Below are 16,257 nucleotides of genomic sequence, written 5' to 3' on the forward strand. Positions count from 1 at the left end.
TCTATTTTTAACTAGTAACTAAAATACACAAACAATATAGATAGTAGTTTTATTAAAAAAATTAAAAAATAATAAATATAAGTATATATCACACCAATATATTATTTTTCGTTTTTTTTTTTTTTTCTAAACTAACATATTATACAAAACTATGTTTTTGTACGACTAACTGCCAATAAAATTATTTTGTTTGGCGTTCAAACAATCAAATGATAACACACGGAAGAATTTTCCATAAAGCAAACAGCATCAGAGGACCAGTCGTCTTCCGGCTCCACCACACACACATACTATGTGGGCCCTCATGCGCGTTCAATCCACGCGCCGTCGTGGCAATAATAACCATTCGACGGACTGCCAAAAAGATGACGAAAAAGCAATTAGTCTTAAACTATCTTCTAGAACGACTTTTAGTTCCATTGATTTAAGAGAATACAAATGAATCATTATCATAACATTATTATTAATGATGACGAAAAAGCATTTAGTGTTATAATAGTCTTCCCATCTAAGTAAAGTTTGTTGAAGTTGGCAGCACGGCAGGTTCAGAAAAAAAAAAATCAAGTGGGTAAGCGGCCAAATCTATCTCTCTCATTCAAACCCTAGAAGGAAGGAAGAATTGTTGTTGAATCTAAATCTTTAAAGAAAGAAATTGGTATTTATAAAGTCATGAAAAGGTGAAAGGTGGTGGGGGACAATAAAGATGGAAAAAGTAGTAAGAATTGTTGTTCATATTAATAAATCAATCTTCTCAGAGGGCCTCAAGGAACGAAACCAATTCAAAGTTTCTTCCTTTTAAGTTTTAACCATTGAAACCCATATAATTCTCTCTCTTTTTCTTTCTCTTTCTCCCTCTCTTAAATAAAGTTGGTAAGAAGGAATGAGTCATGTAGAAGGATGCCATGTCAGAGAAAGGTTTATCTAAAGAGAGGGAGGATCAGGATATTTTGTTTTGTGTAGAATCGATCAACCAACATGGAGCAGCTTTCTGGAAAGGGTTTTTGGAAATCCAGTGGAATTTTTTATAGTTAAGGTAAGATTTGTTCTTAATTATACGTCATTTGAGTTATGATTTTCTGTTATATCTTGTGAAATTGCATGAGTTATGACTTTTTTGTTGTATCAACCTTATGAATGTTAAATTATGCATCTGAAGTATGTGATGTGTTTGTTGAAATTCCCCAACAAAGGATTTGAACGAATCTGTATAAAAAATCCACACCACTTGATCTACCCAGAAATTTTGGTTTTTCATGTTTTTTCGATCCTTTTTGTAAAATATTCACCTTCAAATTTTTACAGGGTTTGATAGTAATGCTGGGAACATATGGGGAGAAAAGGGAGTTGGTTTTCTGCAATCAAGAAGGTTTTTACATCCAACTCCAAAGACAAGTTACACAATGTAAGTAGTTTGAATATTGAAAATATCATTTTTTTTTCACTTATGGATTTGGTAAAAATATCATTGATATATCAAAAAGTTTCGATTTTTATTCATTTTCTTGATCTCTCGTGGTTTTAGGACATCGAAAAGAAAACTCCCGATGAAAAGAAGAAGGGGAGAGTGAAATTAAGAAATGGAGAAAATAGATCTTTCATTCCTCTCTTTAGAGAGCCAAGTAGCATTGAGAAAATCTTGGGGGAAGTTGATCAATTATTGTATATTGGACATCCTACACCTGTCCACCAACCACAACCACCAACGCCACCGGAATCAATACATTCCGTCAAGCCGCCCTCTCCTAGGGTCAGTGGTTCTTATCGAGCCGCCTCTCCTAGGGCGGCTTCCCCACGAAGCTCCCCTCCTAGGGCGGCTCATCGCCGGACAGAAATTGTGTATAGACCGGAGCCAACCGTAAGACAACACCATCTTTCGGCTACCATAATCCAAGCCGCCTATAGAGGTTATATGGTATGTTTTTATTGTTTATAATGTGAGTTTCGATGATTAAGCCTGTTCTGCAAAAGAGTTATTCTTCAAGCAATCCTACCCACACTATTTTTGTTCATAATGTGAGAAGTAAATCATGTATAGTGGTAGGTGTTTGAGCTTAGAGCTGAACACCTACTAGGAGCCTAGTCAAGATCGGATTTCGAACTCCCATATTGTGGCTGTCAAGACTCGAACCCTTTGACCGTTTCTGCAAGTATACTTGCAGAAACAGTGAAAATCACAAGTCTCGGCTGCTACAGTGTGAAAGTTTCAATTCCAATGTGGAATTTGTTTCTTATGAGCATTCAGCTTTCTGTGAGAGTTTCAAATCCAATGTGGATTTAGTTCCTTATGGGCATTAAACTCTTATGCAGCTGCAATATGAGAGTTTCAATTCGGATGTTGATTTAGTTTCTTATGGGCATTTAACTCTTATGCTAACCACCTACCTGACTTCTCACATCATGCTTATGGACATGATAGTGTGTCAACTTAATTAGGGTTGGTAGAAAAATATTTTTTTTTAAGAAATATTGAATATGTTAGTAATTATTTGTGTAAATCTTATAGGCAAGGAGGAGTTTTCGAGCTTTGAGGGGTCTAGTGAGGCTACAAGGAGTGATAAGAGGCCAAAACGTGAAGCGACAAACAATGAACGCCATGAAACAGATGCAATTGTTGGTGAGAGTCCAAACTCAAATTCAATCACGAAGAATTCAAACGCTGGAAAATCAAACACTTGAACGCCAAACTTACAAAAACGAAAAGGAAGTGGAAAATTCAATCGGGAAATGGACCTTCAGTAACCTAGTAAGATTTCCTGATTTCCTCTTTACATTTCTCAAATCGAGTAATGTTAAATTTATTAAATTTGGGGATTGTGTATTATAGCTGGAAATGGGCGATGAACACTGGGACGATAGTTTGATAACAAAAGAAGAACAAGAAGCAAGAATGCAGAGAAAAATGGAAGCAGTGATCAAAAGAGAAAGAGCCATGGCATATGCGTACTCCAATCAGGTAATAATTTCAGACTTTCAGTTCTTGAAAATTGAAGTTTTAACACGATTTGAACAATCAGTTATGGAAAGCGACACCAAAATCAGCTCAAACCGCTCTAACAGACATCCGATCCGGCGGATTTCCATGGTGGTGGAACTGGTTAGAACGTCAACTTCCGGCCGATGAAACTCAGATTAAGAACCGGAACCCTGAATTAACACCTACACCACCACGAACAAATCTCGATCGGAAAACAAGCCCACGTCCTCAATCAAGCATCTTCAAACAGAGCAACTTTTCGTTTGAGAATCTCGACACGCCGACGCCTAAGTCATCACGATCAATGGTTCCGACGAGGGGAAGAACACTCATGACTCCGACGCGAACTCCGCCGTCAACCACCCCAAACCTAATGAAATACTCCAAACCAAAAGGCAGTGCCGCCGGTTCTCCTTACCCGATGAAAGACGACGATAGCTTGATGAGCTGCCCGCCGTTTTCGGTTCCGAATTACATGAGTCCGACGGTTTCTGCTAAAGCTAAAGCGAGACCGACGGGGAATCTTAAAGATCGGATGATGAGCGCGGCGGCGAGCGAGACGTCGTCGAAACGGAGGTTTTCGTTTCCTTTAACGCAGAACATTGGGGCGTCGTTTAAGTGGAATAAGAAGTCGTCGAGTAAGGATTCAACGGCGTCGCAGGCTCCGATGGTGTTGGAAAAGCATAAATCTCCACGGTCGATTGGGGATTTGAGTATGGATTCCGCCATTTCTATGCCGGCGGCGTTTGGGAGGAGACCGTTTAACAGATTTGTGTGATTTTTCGTTGTTTTATCGATTTTTTCATTTCAAATATTGGTGGGTTTTGATTTTTTTTTTATTTTTTTTTATTTTTAAATTGGTTGGTAAAATGAGTGTATGTTCCTCTACTATATATTGGTTGATATATAATATTTTGATGTATGATAATAAAAAACAACTGTTTTGTGTGAAAAATAATACGGTTTTTTCGTTTTTGACTAACAAGAATGTAACTAAATACAGGGGTTATACAAGAGAGATAAAAATTTTTAAAAAAAATGAAGACAAAAATAGATTAAAAGAAAGTTAACCTGACGAGGACTCGTATAGCTTTGGGCCATATTTCCATGGATATGGATCGGGCATTGGTACATAATTAACCTGATGACCCATATATATATAAACCAAAAAACTTTTTTTTTTTCTTTTTAATGTTTTAGTTTTGAATGTCCCCAAAATTATCTCTAAAAAATGGTGGAAGAAAAATACAAAGGTCCAGTGGAGTTAGTTTCTTTATTATTATTATTATTATTATTATTATTATTATTATTAAATTTTTTTTTTTATGTTTTCATAAAAAATGGTGGAAGAAAAATACAAAGTTCCAGTGGAGTTAGTTTCTTTATGATTACTTTTCTTATGTTTTCATAAAAAATGGTGGAAGAAAAATACAAAGGTCCAGTGCAGTTAGTTTCTTTATGATTATTTTTCTTATGTTTTCATTTAGATTTAAGATTTACACAACAAAAAACCGAAAACTATATATTTTATGGAATTCTCATAGGTTTTTGTGAAAATCTTTTGTTCTTGCTAAAAATACTAGTGAAAATTCCATAAAATCTTTTGTTATAGGATATAAGAAGTTTTTTTATTTGGAAAATTTAACACCAAATCTTGTTGGAAAAAAATAAACTATTTTTGCATGGGTTTTTGACAAAATACGCAATTTTCTCAAGAAAACAATGTTTTTCGTAAGAGTCCCGACGAAAAAACCAATTTTCCTGAGAAAATTATGTGTTTTTGCAGGAACTCATGCATAAATCATGTCGTTTGCTCGATTATATCGTTTTCTTTAAAGCGGTGCCGTTTAAATGGAATAAGAAGTCGTCGAGCAAGCATTTAACAACATCGTAGGCTCCGATGGTGTTGGAAGAACACAAATCTCCTCGGTCCATTGACGACATTTCTATGTTGGTGGCGTTTGGGAGGAAACCGTTAACATATTTGTGTAAATTTTTATTGTTCTGTTAAATTTTCATTTCATATATTGGTGGGTTTTGATTTTTTTTCCTAAATTGGTTGGTAAAAAAAGGTTGGATGTTCCTCTACTACATATAGGTTGGTTAAATAATAATTTGATGTATGATAATATAAAAAACAACCGTTTGCGTGAAAAAATTGCGGTTTTTCAGTTTCGACTAAAAAGAATGTAACTAAATATAGGGATTGTATACGTTTTGAGGGAAAAAACTTACAAAAAACTAACTTGGATATAGAATAGTTAGGTTATTCAATAGGATTGTCCAATGGACTATTGACTTTGTGGCTCATGACCTTGGAAGATGGGATTCCGAGACCTAGAACCTTTTTTAGAACTTCCTGTCGTTGCATCCCTTGTTCCACTACTCCTTTACTTTATGTTGTAGCATCAATTATTTCTCCGGTTAGGAATGGCCCAATCTATCTATGCCGAATAGACCTACGTGTCAGCCAGTGTCAGGAAATAGATAGGACCAGGATAGAATGTGATTTAGTCAAACCTTTTCGGAAAATATAGATATATATTTTTTTAATTTTGTTTTAGAAAATAGATGAAGATTAAGAAAAAAAATAGTTGTATTTTTTAGAGGACTCCTCTGGGTTTTGGCCATATTTCAGTGCAAATTTGGTCGGACATTGCTACATAATCGGATGGTGACCTGCATAACCAAAAAAAATACTCATGATTTTTTTTCAACTTTTGAATGACTCCAAAATTATCTCTAAAAAAATCGTAAGAGGAATACAAAGGCCCAACTGAGATAAGTTTAATTATGATGCAAAAGGTATCACTGTAACACCCAACTATTTAACATAAAGTACCCCCAAAAAATTTCACAATTTTTAAACATAATATGATATACGTTTACATTAAGCCATAATTACAAGTAGTTATCATAAATCCAACATACAAAATACGTCTAAGGATCAAGCCGGGTTTAGAATGTATTACAACCAAAAACATAAACGGGTGCTAATTGCGATCAATCCATAGCACTTCTTCTCTTTTGTCCATATTCTAGGTCTTGTAGCAACAACCATCAATTAAGTGTAAGCTTAAAATGCTTAGTGAGTAATAATCCAAACAACTTAGCAAATTCAACACCATATATATATATATATATATATATATATATATATATATATATATATATATATATATATATATATATATATATATATATATATATATATATATATATATATATATATATATATAGAGAGAGAGAGAGAGCTAGGTTCAAGTATTCTAACTAATTATTGTGCAGATATCGTATACTATGAGAATTACTAAGATAATAAGTTGTTTAGCAATGCGAATACGTTAAACCTTACAAAAATATCGTCATTTTCATGCATTCTCGCTAATTATTATTTATTTTTGTTCTCACACATCGTTTTTAACTCATTTTCATTCTGACAGAATACGACCCAATAAACATTCTGTCACACCCCAAAACCAGAACGGCGGAAACGTTCGGGGGCGGAGGACGTCATGTTTAGTATCACAAGACATGCATCATAGTAATCAAAGTAATAAACAACAATTTCATTTGAAAGAAAGTGTTTACAAAGTATGTGGTTCACATAACATAGACTACAAATTAAATAACAAAACAAGACATGAAGCTATTATGCTCCATCTTCTGAATCCCAATGCGCATACCTGTCTACTGGTTTCCTGATAATACAAGTTATTTTGAAAAAGTAGATCAGCATTTAAGCTGGTGGGTTCATAAGATTTTAGTGATGTAAGTAAGTTGTAAGTTCTTTTAGAAAAGTTCGCATGTTCCTCCAGAAAATCCTATATTTCCTGCTTTGATGAAAGATAAGTAAAAATGACTCTACAATCCTTTCTATGAGTACTAAATGGATACGAGTTATATAAAACCCAGAGTAAACAAACAATCGGTTGTGTGTATCTTCCTTAAGCCCACAACCAAACAAGGAACATGGAATGAGGCGGAAGGCACACATCCCATTGTTTGTTAGATTATCGTTGTATATAACCATGGCGTATTCACTTGGTACTCACGGAGTTAACTGTATTAGTTCCTTTATATTTGAGGAAAACATTCTTTAAGAAAACCCTTATTTCTTTTAGTAAAAATGGTAACCACAATAGTTCCTTCTATAATCACTTAGTTTATACAAGCTATATATAATCTAATATCGAACGGATAGTTAATTGTGTGAATCTGCCCTAAGCCCACAACCAAACAAGGAACAGGAAATGAGGCGGAAAGCACACATCCAACTACATATCGGGTATTAATTATATATAACCCTGATGTATAAACTAAGGTATTATAGAATTAACCACCTAAGGTCCTTTATGTTATACTGGTTTAATAAAATGGATTAAACCCTTATTTCCTTTAGTAAAAATAGTAACCACAATAGTTCCTTCTATAATCACTTGGTTTATACAAGCTATATATAATCTAATATCGAACAGATAGTTAATTGTGTGAATCTGCCCTAAGCCCACAACCAAACAAGGAACATGAAGTAAAGCGGAAAGCACACATCCAACTACCTATCGAGTATTAATTATATATAACCCAGATGTATAAACTAAGGTATTATAGAATTAACCACCTAAGGTCCTTTAAGTTATACTGGTAAGTTTCTAGCTTTGTCTACCAAATGTTCTATTTGAAAAGTATGTTTTTGTACTAGAAAACGGTGTATTGAATTAGTATACTACGACCTGGCCCATACCTGGTACTCCTTATGATTACTTAGTGTATACGGAATATATACATATATATATATATATATATATATATATATATTGATGGGTTTTATGCATAAGAACAATCCTATGTGCTCATACAAACACTAATGCTTGGATCTAGGTTTCTCTATTGTACATGCAATGAATCCAAGACTTACAAACCCTAATCTAGCATACATAATTTCGAAATTAACATATAACATCAGATCTAGATGTTTACCTCTTCAAATAGTAGCTTGAATCTTCTTCTCTTGAGCTTAGAGTCACAATTGTAACTCCTCTAATGGATCACAAACACCACACAAGCAAGAAGGCAACTTTGAGAGAGAGGAGGATGCTAATTTTCGGCCTAGGGTTTCTCTTGGGAAGCAAGTGGCCGAAAATTGCATGTAAGGGTCTCTATTTATACTGTAGGCTGCTAGGGTTTTAGTCTAAACCCTAATGGACAGCTTAATGACCAAGCAGCCCAAGGAACCTTCTGGAATAAGGCCCTTGGACGAAAATATGATGATCCCTCATCATAATTTCGTTCCCCCTTAGTCCATTAGGTTTCCCAGCCCAAAACTCAACTATCACACACTTGACAGTTTAAGCCCCTTTATTTAATTAATCTCTTTTAATCACCCAATTAATTCCTAATTAATTTATGACTAATACTAATTAAATAAATATGATTTCTCCTTTAATATATTATTCTTATAATATATTAATAAACCATAATATCCACTCTCTTTCCTTAAAGTACCTTGTCAAGTTGCTTTGGTGAAGGCAACCCAAAAGGACCATGCACAACCGGGTCAAGTACATACCAAATATAGTTACGGGCTTAGACACTAATCCAACAGTCTCCCACTTGGATAAGTCTAGTAACTATATCTCACATACGACTTCAGGATCCGGTTGGCAATCGTAGCTCTTATACGCTTCTGTCAACTCTGATCAAAATCTTGTCCTTCAGATAAGGGATCGTATAATCCTCTGTTCTAGATATCATGCCGACAATACTTATTGTCTTGCATTTTGTTTCTCGATCTATGATTTGTTCGACATAGAATTCAGTTGAACACATCAACCTCATCCTGACCGGGCCCGGCACATAAGTCAAACCAAATCATCGAGTGGCCAAGATATCGCTTTTATACTCTTAGAATAAAAGGAACAGAAAACTTCGACTTATATGCTTTTATTATCCACTAGCTAAGTTACACACAATAATACGTTTTATAACATCAAGTTACTAATGCGGTTTCGTATTATCAATGCATAATCAACTAGCAAACAATAACCATATCTCTAGGTTTAAAGATTATATAATATTATCATCTTGCGATCACTTGTGATAACTTTCATGAAGTGATACTAGCAAGTGCGGGTTTATTCCAATGCTCAAAACATATTTCATAAGCACTCATAAACTTTGTAGCAAACCTTTGCTATGTCTAAAACCTTTTAGACAATCTACAAACAAATTTATGACAATCTTCTTTCATATCTACTACCAACATATGAGCGATTGTGGACTGTTCGAATAATCCTATTATTCAGGAAGTCAAAACATGCAAAATCGAAACAATAGATAAATAATCAACATAAGATAGTAACTTTCTTATAAATAACACACCTTTATCTAATCATCAAATGTTGAATACAAAATTATCCATTACAAGTTTCCTATCTATCTAATCTAAACTAATATCGTCCTTTAGCCCAACGCTCCTAGCGTGCTTCAAATGCTTGACCCTACTCAGTCCCTTCGTAAGGGGATCTGCTGGGTTATCTTCTGACGATACCCTCTTCACAACGAGGAGTCCCTCTTCTACCCGATGTCTAATAAAATGGTATTTCCTGTCGATATGTCGAGATCTGCCATGATCCCTTGGTTCCTTGGTCAAGGCAACCGCTGCTTCATTATCACATAAAATTTCCATTGGCTTATTTATGGATGACATAACTCCAAGGTCTCCTATGAAGTTCTTCAACCATATATCCTCCTTTGACGCCTCGCTTGCCGCAATGTACTCTGATTCACACGTTGAATCAGCTACGGTCTCTTGCTTGGAACTTTTCCAAGTCACTGCTCCTCCGTTTAGGGTAAAGACCCAGCCCGACTTTGATCGGTAATTATCCCGATCCGTCTGAAAACTAGCGTCACTATACCCTCGCACCCTTAAGTCATCACTCCCACCGAGGACTAGAAACCATTCATTGGTCCTTCGTAAGTACTTAAGAATATTCTTGACAGCAATCCAATGTGCCCTACCAAGGTTCCCTTGATATCTGATGACCATGCTCAAAGCGAAGGCCACATCAGGGCGAGTACATGTCATAACGTACATAATCGAGCCAACTGCGGAAGCGTAAGGTACTCGGCTCATATCAGCTATCTCTGCCTCTGTACTCGGGCTCTGAGTCTTACTCAGTTTGGTATTGCATTGAATTGGCAACTCCCCTTTCTTGGAATTTTCCATACTAAAACGTTTTAGTACCTTTTCCAAGTACGTATCCTGACTGAGTCCTATCAGTCTGTTACTTCTGTCTCTCATTATCCTTATTCCCAGAATATACGAAGCTTCTCCGAGGTCCTTCATAGCGAAACATTTCGCAAGCCAGGACTTGACCTCCTGCAAGGTTGGGATGTCGTTTCCTATGAGTAGTATGTCATCGACATACAATACGAGGAAGCTCACTATACTCCCACTGGCCTTGACATACACACATGACTCATCTTCGCTTCGCAGAAAACCAAACTCTTTGACCTTCTCATCAAAACAAAGATTCCATCTGCGAGACGCTTGCTTTAATCCATAAATGGATTTTTCAAGCTTGCACACCCTATTGGGATGCTTCGCATCGACAAAACCCTCTGGCTGATTCATGTAAACATCCTCAGCCAACTTCTCATTTAGGAAAGCAGTTTTTACGTCTATCTGCCAAATTTCATAATCATGAAACGCAGCTATTGCGAGCATTACCCTAATAGACTTTATCTTGGCAACTGGCGAGAAGGTCTCATCATAGTCAACTCCAGGAGTTTGAGTAAAGCCCTTCGCGGCCAATCGCGCTTTATGAGTGTGCACTTTCCCATCCATGTCTGTCTTCTTCTTGAAGATCCACTTGCACCCGACTGTCTTATGACCTGGTACATTATCAACCAAATTCCAAACTTGGTTGTCATACATGGACTGAATCTCGCTGTCCATTGCCTCTTTCCATTTAGCAGACTCTGGGCCTGCCATGGCTTCCTTATAGCTATTAGGTTCATCCAGATTTATTAATGTACTATCACTAATAAACGTATCCCCGTCATTAGTAATATGGAAACCATAAAACTGGGGTGGAACACTAACTCTATTCGAACGTCTAAGAGGTAAGGACTGGTCAATAGGTTCAATAGGAGTTTCCTCCTCAGGTTGAGCGCCAGTGTCAGAGGTTCCTTCATCTCCTGACTCTTGAAGCTCTTCAAGGTCAATCTGACTCCCACTGTCTCCTTGACTTATGAGTTCTCTCTCCTTGAAAACCCCTCTCCTAGCAACAAAGACAACATTGTCACTTAGTCTATAGAAGAGATAGCCAAAAGACTTCTGTGGATAGCCGATGAAATAACACTTCTCACTACGAGGTTCTAACTTGTCGTGAGTCTCTCGTCTTACGAAAGCTTCACAACCCCAAACCTTGATATGTGCTAACGAGGGAGCTTTCCCTGTCCACATCTCGTGAGGTGTTTTGGCAACCTTCTTGGTGGGAACTAAGTTAAGGATATGGGCGGCAGTCTCTAAGGCATACCCCCAGAATGAGATTGGTAACGAAGCACGACTCATCATAGAACGAACCATGTCCAACAAGGTTCGATTACGTCTCTCAGCCGCACCATTCAATTGTGGCGTTCTAGGAGGCGTCAATTGCGAAACTATTCCACATTTTTTTAGATAGTCGTGAAACTTAAGACTTAGGTACTCTTCCCCCCGATCAGATCGAAGCATCTTGATTTTCCTGCCCAGCTGATTCTCCACTTCATTCTTAAACTCTTTGAACTTTTCAAAGGTTTCTGACTTTTGCTTGATCAAGTAGATATATCCATATCTGCTATAATCGTCTGTAAAAGTCACGTAGAAGCGACAAGCGTCCCTTGTGGTGGATCTAAAGGGTCCACATACATCAGTATGTATGAGATCCAATACACCCTCACCCCTTTCACATGTGCCAGTAAAGGGTGACTTGGTCATCTTCCCAAGTAAACAAGACTCACACACGTCATCGTCCCTAAGGTCGAATGACTCCAAGACTCCATCCTTTTGGAGTTGGGCTATGCGTTTCTTGTTAACATGGCCAAGGCGACAATGCCACAAGCATGCTTTGTCCAAACTTGTAGACGAATCAATATTCAAAACATCATTTCCTAAATTATCTATAATTAACACAGATTCATAAATCCCATTACAAGGTAATGCATTGAAATAAAAAACACCATTCAAATAAGCATTAATAGAACCATTACTATTATCAAATGAATATCTGAAACCTTGTCTAAACAATCCATGAAAAGAAATGATGTTCCTTGCCATATCTGGCGAATAGCAACAATTATTTAAATCTAGTCCTAACCCATTACTCAACACTAAGGAATAAACTCTGATCTTGGTGACTGGTGAAAACTTCTGGTTTCCCATGATCAAGTTAATCCTTCCATGCTCCACTTCCCTACTTTCTCTTAGCCCCTGCAAATCAGAACAAATGTGGTAACCACATCCTGTATCAAGGACCCATGAAGTAGCAAGTGATGAGTTATTAGATTTAATTAAATACATACCTGCAAAGGCGGGCTTTATTTTCCCATCCTTAATATCCTGCAGATATTTAGGGCAGCTTCGTTTCCAGTGGCCCTTCTGGTGGCAATAGAAGCACTCTGCTTCCTTGGGGTCAGAAGAGGGCTTAACAGAACCTGCTTTGGTCCCACTAGAAGAGGAACCATCTTAGGTCTTACCTTTTTGGTGGCTCTTAGAAGGAGCCTTCCTCTTCTTACCCTTTCCTTGGCCGATTGCCAACACAGGAGCAGCTACAGTAGAGGATGATGCAATAGATTTGTCCTTGAGGTTGCTCTCAGTTGTCCTCAGGAGCCCTTAAAGTTTACTTAGGGTGACCTCTTCCTTGTTCATATGGTATGTCATTCTGAACTGGTTGTAGCAGGAAGGCAAGGAGTGGAGGATGATGTTGATAGCCAAATCCTCATCAAACTTAACACTAAGTTTGAGAAGACGATCAACATACCTTTGCATTCTTTGCAAATGAGCGGTCAAAGATTCCCCACTCCACATCCTAGCGGTGATCATGTTAGTAATGATCTCATAGCGCTCTTGCCTCGCGCTTTGGTGGTACCTGTCCAGCAAATCTTGATGCATCTCATATGGATACATATCCTCATAGGACTTTTGGAGTTCGAGGTTCATGGTGGCCAGCATGATGCAATGAACTTTCGTAGCATCATGCTCGTGGGCCTCAAAGGCGGCCATCTCTTCAGGAGTAGCAGCTTCTGGGTTGATCTTTTCTATTTTCTCATCGAGGACATATTCTTTGTCCTCGTAGCGAGTTATCATGCGAATGTATCTCATCCACTCGTTGAAATTCGACCCATAAAATGTCACCTTTTGACATTGGTTCATCAGCGAGAATGACCCAGAAGCGTTGTTGTTTGCGTTTGCGTTAGACATCAGAAATAGAAAGGAACAAAGTTTGATTAGAATTGAATCCCCAATTAAACACCCAAATGAGAAATTAGGGCTAGGATCCAACAACATTATTTACAACTTAGAAAAGGGATGCCGTAATCTAAAAGTAAATAATTTGAAGGTAAGTGAATGACGATTCACTAATTTTCACCATGAAAAACGAAAAGAGATTAAGTTTTAAATGTATTTGAAAATTCCTAGATTTCTTTTGAGATTCATTGAACATTTCAATGGCATGTTTAAATCTCGATATGCACTTCAAATTTGCGACTGGGATGCCGAGGATCGCAAACAAGTTGTGAATAACCATGCGAATTAACATGGTGCACCCAATGTCTCTATCACCTAATCAATGTGCCGGTTAGCCACGCACGCTCCATTGATCTATGATAAACATCGAGCCACCCTTTGTCACCAATGTCAATCCCAAATTAGTGTGCCGGTTAGCCACACACGCTCCACTAACGTTTGACAGGGTTACAAAGTGTAATTCCATGGAATAGCATCATTTTCACATTTTACCCTAAAGTAACTCAGATTGGGAATTTATAAACCAATGTAGTTACTTTAATATTTCCATTATACTTATAATAAGGAATTAAGTGCCCTATCCTATCCGTTCGGCTAATGACCCTCCACCAGTCAAGCAAGCGGTGGGTGTGAGTGTACACCTATTAAGCGCCATTTTATAGGCAGCAACCTTATACCCACCTTATAGACTGGCTTCGTGAATGAGGCCTACTAGCGATAAGACTAGCTTATTCTTATACACACACACACACACACACACACATATATATATATATATATATATATATATATATATATATTAATCTTGTAATAGATAAAGTATAAGATTGAATTTTAAACTTGTAAAATTCTAAGGGTTGAAATTTAAATTTTTTAAAGTTAAACTTTTAATCAAAAAATTAAATTTCAAAACTTGAGGGCAAGTTTTGAACTTTTCAAAACACAAGGGATCAAATAACAAATAATATAAATCAAACAATTAATTTAGTGATTATCTATATTTGACCTAATTCAATTTCTTGCAAGATAAGTTACCCAATTAATTCAAATAATCAATTTTAATCATATAAGGAATTTATTATCTAATCAATTGGTAATTATCTTGTGTTTTGGAAAGGATAATCTTTCAATAACAATAAAATTCGAATTTTATCAGTTAAAAACATATAAGGCAATTATCCTTCACCAAAACTGCAAGAAATCCCGAGATATCCTCTGTCTGAGTCCCAAAATCGCCGAGTAGCATTCTGAACTTGCCGAGTTAGGCCAACTCGCCGAGTCCAGATACTGACTCGCCGAGTTGGTTCAAGCAGAGGAAAGAAAAACGATTTTCAGCAAGAATTCGACAATTACATCACATACAACAAAAACCAATCAAGGCTCTGATACCACTGATGGGTTTATGCATAAGAACAATCCTAGGTGCTCATACAAACCCTAATGCTTGGATCTAGGTTTCTCTATTGTACATGCAATGAATCCAAGACTTACAAACCCTAATCTAGCATACATAATTTCGAAATTAACATATAACATCAGATCTAGATGTTTACCTCTTCAAATAGTAGCTTGAATCTTCTTCTCTTGAGCTTAGAGTCACAATTGTAACTCCTCTAATGGATCACAAACACCACACAAGCAAGAAGGCAACTTTGAGAGAGAGGAGGATGCTAATTTTCGGCCTAGGGTTTCTCTTGGGAAGCAGGTGGCCGAAAATTGCATGCAAGGGTCTCTATTTATACTGTAGGCTGCTAGGGTTTCAGTCTAAACCCTAATGGACAGCTTAATGACCAAGCAGCCCAAGGAACCTTTTGGAATAAGGCCCTTGGACGAAAATATGATGATCCCTCATCATAATTTCGTTCCCCCTTAGTCCATTAGGTTTCCCAGCCCAAAACTCAACTATCACACACTTGACAATTTAAGCCCCTTTATTTAATTAATCTCTTTTAATCACCCAATTAATTCCTAATTAATTTATGACTAATACTAATTAAATAAATATGATTTGTCCTTTAATATATTATTCTTATAATATATTAATAAACCATAATATCCTCTCTCTTTCCTTAAATTACCTTGTCAAGTTGCTTTGGTGAAGGCAACCCAAAAGGACCATGCACAACCGGGTCAAGTACATACCAAATATAGTTACGAGCTTAGACACTAATCCAACACATATATCTAAAATCGGATAGATAGTAGGTTGGGTGAATCTGCTCTAAGCCCACAACCAAACAAGGAACAGGAAATGAAGCGGAAAGCACACATCCTACTACCTGTCGGATCCGATTAATATATATCCCTGATGTATAAACTAAGGAATCATAAAGTTAGCATTATAGGCCCCTTTCTACTGAATGTACTATGACTCGACTGTTCTGTTTGTCGCTTGTAATGATGTAAGTATACAATAGTCTTTTGAATTGACATACTGAAGTACTGAATACCTTAAAACTAGTTTGTTTTATTAAGGTCATAATGTGATGAATAGTTCCATACTATACGCTCTGCCTGCAAGAGATTCTGGTTACCAAACGCGACTTCAGCAAACGAATTGCTAAGCCGTGTAAATTCACATTAAAGTTATATGATCATGTATACCCAATTTATTATCACCTTTTGTTTAGAACAATGAGTTAGTGATCATTGGGATAATTAGATCCTGGTTTGTTCTTCTGTTATAGTATTTAGTATGTTCCTTTTGTTATCGTGTATTGTATCTTCCTCCCTGTTTCTCTTTATAGTATGTTCTCTATGTTATCATGTA

The 16,257-nt window shown here is 36.8% G+C and overlaps 1 protein-coding gene across 1 annotated transcript; it reads left to right on the forward strand.

The window, feature by feature from the left end:
* The first annotated feature begins 517 nt into the window (after positions 1 to 517).
* Positions 518 to 3,813, forward strand: LOC145159147 (protein IQ-DOMAIN 13-like). The gene is made up of 6 exons (XM_079078063.1): positions 518 to 1,033; positions 1,303 to 1,402; positions 1,523 to 1,912; positions 2,504 to 2,743; positions 2,825 to 2,953; positions 3,015 to 3,813. Exons 2-6 carry the CDS (start codon positions 1,328 to 1,330, stop codon positions 3,750 to 3,752), a joined length of 1,572 nt encoding a protein of 523 aa, XP_078934189.1. The 5' UTR covers positions 518 to 1,033; positions 1,303 to 1,327; the 3' UTR covers positions 3,753 to 3,813.
* Positions 3,814 to 16,257: the final 12,444 nt, after the last annotated feature.

The sequence above is a fragment of the Lactuca virosa genome, chromosome 1, assembly GCF_052849685.1.
Source record: "Lactuca virosa cultivar CGN04683 chromosome 1, Lactuca_virosa_CGN04683_v6, whole genome shotgun sequence".
NCBI lineage: Eukaryota > Viridiplantae > Streptophyta > Magnoliopsida > Asterales > Asteraceae > Lactuca > Lactuca virosa.